The following is a 6,000-nucleotide window of genomic DNA, read 5'->3' as shown; positions in this document are numbered from 1 at the left end:
CCTTGATCCTTTCCCCCCACCCCCATACCATGAAAGCCGAGCTCGGATTGGGCACGCCTCTCCGCAGCTCTGGCACCCATTGGCCTTTCGCGGTGTGAGTGCCAGCACAACCTCTCCTCCTGATTGGTTGAGGAGGGCCCCAGCCCTCTCATTGCTTGCTGGATGGTCCATGCTGGAGACTCTGGGCTGATGTGGGGCCAGAGCCAGATCCACCAATGGGGGAGCCGCATCTCGTTGTGGTGCGCTGATGCCACGGATCCCTCCGCCCTCTGCCTCCAAAGGTGCCAGCTCTGGGGTGGTTTGAACCCCAATTTGGCGTTTTTGAGCCTTATCTGGGTTTCTACACATTTGCATTTAATTCTTAATTTCTGTACATCACATTACATCGCATGTATGAAATAAATAGAACAAAGTTTAAAACTTGATTTATTGTTTTCTTTTAAAATACAATCCAGGGTTGGATTTCTGTTTTATTTTGTTTTTTGTTTTGTACAGAATTTGGGTTTATTTGAGTGCGATGCTTTTTCTTTTTAAACTAATTTTTTTTTAACGGCAGATTTGTGTTTATTAATTTATTGATGGCATTGGTGGGCTGTTTCTTTCGCCACAAGGCGACTTACCAGCCTAAAAGATAAATCTGAACAAATTGAAAAATTAAGAAAGAAAATGTAATGTATTTTATTTTTAAATCTTAAGGTTTTCCCCCCCTCCCTGAACATTTCATTATAGCAAATGTATTAATGGGTAAACATAATTTAGTTTAAGGCAGATTTATTGGATTGAGGGTTTTCTTGCATAGAATCTGGGTTTGAGTGTGTTGCTTTGTTTATATTTATGTATGTATGCATGCATGTATGCATGCATACATACATGCAGGTAGTCCTCGATTTACAACCACAATTGAGCCCAACATTTATGTTGCTAAGTGAAACATTCTTAAAGTGAGTTTTGCCCCATTTTATGACCTCTCTCGCCTCAGTTGTTAAGTGAATCACTGCAGCTGTTAAGTTAGCAACATGGTTTGTTAAGTGAATCTGGCTTCCCCGTTTGACTTGTCAGAAAATTGCAAAAGGGGATTGCATGACTCCTGCAACGGTCATAAGTATGAGTCAGTTGCCAAGTGTCTGAATTTTGATCATGTGACCATGGGGATGTTGCAACGGTCATAAGTGTGAACAAAGTCTGAAGTCATTTTTTCCAGTGCCGTTGCAACTTTGAATGGTCACTAAATGAATTGTTTTACGTCGAGGGCTACTTGTATTTTAAATTTCACAGTAATTTGGTGTCCTGGAAGCTTCCTGATTCACCTAATTCTACCTCTATTCTTCAACCTAGCCTACCTCGCAGAGTTGTCATAAAAATAGAATAGAATAGAATGAAGAATAGAATAGAATAAGGAATAGAATAGAATAGAATAGAATTCTTTATTGGCCAAGTGTGATTGGACACACAAGGAATTTGTCTTTGGTGCATCTGCTCTCAGAATACATAAGAAAAAAATAAAATACATTCATCAAGAATCGTAAGATACAACACTTAATGATAGTCCTAGGTTACTATAAGCAATCAAATCATACATAGGTTACTAATACGCAATCAAAACATACTAGGAAAACAAATAAAGCAATATAGATTGTAAAGATACAAGCTACATGGAAATAGTCAAAAGTGGGAAGAAATAGGTACTAGGGAGGATGAGAAGGTTAATAGAATAAAATATAATAATAATAATTAAACAAATAGAATTATACAATAATAGAATAAAAAACATGACTCGCAATTAGAGGAAAGTCAAAATCTACATATTCCTAAATCGATAATTTTTATTGCAGAGTTTTACACGGATAAAAGATAAACCTGAACAATTATATATTAAAAAAAGTTAAGGACAATGAAAGGTAATAGATATATATGTGCAAGATATAATACGGATAGAAAAAGATATTTAAAGAAACTGTCAGATCGCCTTTATAGCAGTTACAAACTAACATTGTCTCTCTTTGAGGGTTGGCCTTACAGAATCCCCTTCCTCCCATATTCAACTATTAATCATCAAATCACCAACTCATTTCCACCACCACGCCCATTTGTCAGCAGTAAAAGTCCAAAAAAATGTCCTTGACTTACGACCACAATGGAGCTCGACGTTGCTGTTGCTAAGTGAGAAGGTCATTCAGTGAGTTTCAATTCCACTTTTCAACGTCGCATACGTCACACTGTTGTTGAGTGAATCAGGGTTCCCGGTGGATTATGCTGGTCGCAAAAGGGGATCACGTGACCCCAGGAAGCTGCGGTTGTAGTAAATATGAGTCGGTTGGACTGCGTGACCATGGGGATTCCGCAACGTCAAGTGTGAAAAAAGTGGTCGTAAGTCACCTTTTCCAGCGCCGCTGTAGCTTTGAGTGGTCTTTAAATGGTCTTTTTATTTTATATTTATTTTATATTTTATATTTTATATTTATTTTATTTTATTTTTTATATTTTGTGTATTGTGTATTGCATTTTGCATTTTGCATTTTACATTTTACATTATATATTATACATTATATATATATATTATATATTATTTTATATTATATTATTTATTTTATATTTTATATTATTTTATTTTATATTTATTTTATATTTTATATTTTATTTTATATTTTATATTATTTTATTTTATATTTTGTTACAATATTACTATTGCATTATTGTATTATTATTTTACTTGCAGCCCACGTTGTTCACGCTCGTTCCCCTTACAAAGATCGGCCTTTCGCTCCGCGCACTATTTTTTGGGATTGGCGGAAGTTCACCGGCTGGGGAAGAGGATATCGAAGAGGTGACGCGTCCTATAAAAGGAGCCGGCAGGAGGCGGAGCCCCGCAGTCCTGCTCGGACCGGCGAAGTGGTGGGGCTCCGTAGAGTGAAGCGGGCAGCGGAGGCGAAGCCGGGGCTGTGCTCAGTTTGTCGACGATGTCTGGGGAGCTGGAGATCATGGAAGCGCAGCGGATGTGGGAGCCGGACTCCAAGCGCAACACCAGCATGGACCGCTTCAGGGCGGCGGTCACCGCGGCTTACGGCATCCGCTTAGGTGAGTCCCCCCCCCGCCCTGCGGGGAAGCCGGGCAAAGAAAGCGACGCTCCGTCCGTCCATTCGCCGGGTTGGTTCCCTTTCCCGTTGCCCCCCCAGTTCCCTCCCAGGAGGCAGAACCGCTTCTCCCACAACGGCCCTGCAAGGTAGGTTGCGCGGGGCGCCCCGCAATTGCAAAGAGAGCCGGAGTGCGCTGCTTGGATCGGCAACCTGGCGCCATCCGCAAATGAGATGCCAGCATCCTTTGTTAACCTTGCCTTCTTCTCTGGGTTGATGAGGATTGCAGTGTGTGTGTGTGTGTGTGTGTGTGTGTGTGTGTGTGTGTGTTATTGGATCTGGGGGTTGCCTCTGCTGGGAGAGGCGCCTGGCTTTTCCAGCGGGAGGGAAAGCTGGATTGCCCTAAAGGGATCGTGCTTTTATTATATTGTTTAAATGCATTTTGGAAGCGGGGGAAGCAATGAATCTTGATAAGTGGAGCCTCCAGAGGAGGAAGGAGCCTACCTTGGAGCAGCAGAGGATGATGGGGTATGATAAGTGGAGCCTCCAGAGAGGGATGGAGTCTACCTTGGAGCAGCAGAGGCTGATAAGGCATGATAAGTGGAGCTTCAATGGCGCTGCAGGGCACTGTGGTGTGTGATCTGGTTTGTGAATGAACCCATGGGGAGAGGATGTAGTCTCACTGCCCCAAAAGTTGGAGCTGGTCCAGTCCCCTCCCCCCACTACTCTTCTCCCCTCCTCCAGTTCATCTCGCTTATCTAACACAAATTTTGAATGAACCTGTCGGGTGCGTTGCACATGCCCAGCCATTCTGCATCCTGTCACCTATTTATCCTTCCGATGACTTGTCTTCAGCTTGGCTGATGCAAGATCGAAAACTTTATGCAAATCCCAGGAACGACAAGCTTGGACATAATTTGCAAGCCGGCAGGGTTACCTGTGAACAAAGGGTCTTCAGGTGTGCTTGCCAGCAGAGAGGGGCCCCCCTTAAGGCTTTTATAACAGGTGAGATGCCTGGAGTTGCCTTGTCGAGGAGACCGGTGTCGTCCAAATTCAATAAACCTATAATAAAATAAATGGGAACTCGAGGCCTCCGTTGTGTGTGTGTGTGGGGGGGTGATACAGCCTGAAACCCACCCACCCCTTTTTTGGCCTTGCAACCAATAGGATCCCAGAATGTAACCGTGCAACCATATTTCAGCCCTGACTCACGAGGAACTGGATCATCTTCCAGAGCAAATCTGGGCTTTTTCTTTTCTTTTCCTTTTTTAAATTATTTCAAGAAACTGGACCTCTAGTCCTCAAGGCTTGTACAAATCAGCATTTTGCATTGGGCTTGGAACCATCTTTCAGCTGTAGTTCAACGTAGCTTTAAATCAGCTGCCTGGTTTCTCTTCCCCTTTGCCTTTCCTCTCTATCTCATCCTGTAGAAAAGAGAGGGGGGGGGGAATGCATTGTGTGAATGCTGTCGTGTGTGTGTGTGTGTGTGTGTGTGTGTGTGTGTGTGTGTGTGTGTGTTGATTTCCCCCAAAGAGGGCAGGTTGTGCGTTTCCATGTGCCCAGTAGGCTGTAAAAAAGGAACATTGAATAAGGTTTCTCGTTTCTTCCAAGGGGTGGGGGGGATGATTTTAGTTTAGTTTACCTTATTGTTAATTGCACCTCGTGCAACAAAATTAAATGCCATCTTCAGTGTACATTATGACTATGAAAATAAAACACAAACGCACATCCTTCACATTCTATACAATTGAATTGAAGAGCCTTGATATTGCATGAATATTGCACAATACAGGAGAATTAAATAGAGTTTGCTGCCCTGGGATGGAAGCTGTTTTCTCTCTCTCTCCCCCCGCCCCAGTTTTTAGGTTGCTAATTTTTGCAATGAGCAGGAATAAGACAGCTACCGAGGAGATTTTGAACTACAGGTAGTGCTTGACTTACAACAGTTCATTTTGTGACCGAAGTAAGAACGGCAATGAAAAAAAACCCTGATTAATGACCATTTTTCAGACTTACGACCGTCGCATCATCCCCTTCAAAATCCAATGTTTGGCCACTGACTCATGTTTATGAGGGCTGCAGTGTCCAGGTGTGTGTGTGTGTGTGTGTGTGTGTGTGTGTGTGTGTGTCATGCTATCCTCTTTGCAATCTTCTGACTAGCAAAAGTCACTGGGTTCACTTAACCACCATGTAAAACTCACTTAACCATAGCAATAAAAATTTGGGGCTCAATTGTCGTAAATCGAGGACATCTCCCGTGGGAAGAGGTGCTATAGGTCTTATAGTTCCGGCCACTTGGGACATTACGACTTTCCTGCTTTGGGCCCTAAAGTGTCAACGCGTGTGCGGATACACAACACATTTGATCCGTTGTGTCTTGCAATGCTGTTGTATATTTAAATCTGGGCCTCCTATTTACCCGTGGAAGAATAACCAGGCAATTGTTTTCTCTCTTGATTCTTGATGTGAAAAATAAATGCGGCGTGTCTTTGGATAGATGGGGAAGGGGAATTTTAAGCCAAGGTCCCCTGTGATTCTTTTTGCAAACTTAAAAGAGATTGTTGTTATCTTTCCCCCACCCCCCCAAAAAAAATATGTGCAAAAGCATTTGATGAAAGCTGTTGCCCTCCTTTTCACATTTTTTGCTCAGCTGATGCTGGAGTTTGCAGGTGTGATTGTGGGTGTGGGTTTGTGAAACGGAGGGGGGATAGGATGGAAAATAAATTAGGTATCATCCCTGGGTTTAGTTTCAAAGCAACTTTGTTTTGCCCGCTTCTCTTCTTCAAGTAAACAACGCTGCTAGCGCAAACCAATTCTATGTTCAGAGACCTGGAAAAATAAATGACAGATTTGGTAAAACCTGAGATACAGGAACTCCTGAACTTACAACCGTTCATGTAGTGCCCATTTGGAGTTACAACAGCATTAA

General features: G+C 42.6%; 1 protein-coding gene across 2 annotated transcripts in view; it reads left to right on the top strand.

Annotated features, from left to right (window-relative positions):
- Window positions 1-2,855: 2,855 nt before the first annotated feature.
- The window catches only part of AACS (acetoacetyl-CoA synthetase), a 46,338-nt gene continuing 43,193 nt past the window's right edge, over window positions 2,856-6,000 (top strand). Inside the window, exon 1 of one of the 2 annotated variants that reach the window (XM_026716200.2) lies at window positions 2,856-3,075. In XM_026716200.2, coding sequence (XP_026571985.1) covers window positions 2,958-3,075 — 118 coding nt within the window. In that variant the 5' untranslated portion in view covers window positions 2,856-2,957. The remainder of the gene's footprint in view (window positions 3,076-6,000) is intronic. The other variant, XM_087913477.1, reaches the window with a different exon arrangement.

Source organism: Pseudonaja textilis, chromosome 15 (genome assembly GCF_049901715.1).
Source record: "Pseudonaja textilis isolate UNSWEBS1 chromosome 15, rPseTex1.2, whole genome shotgun sequence".
NCBI lineage: Eukaryota > Metazoa > Chordata > Lepidosauria > Squamata > Elapidae > Pseudonaja > Pseudonaja textilis.
This window is presented reverse-complemented; position numbering and strand designations above follow the sequence as displayed.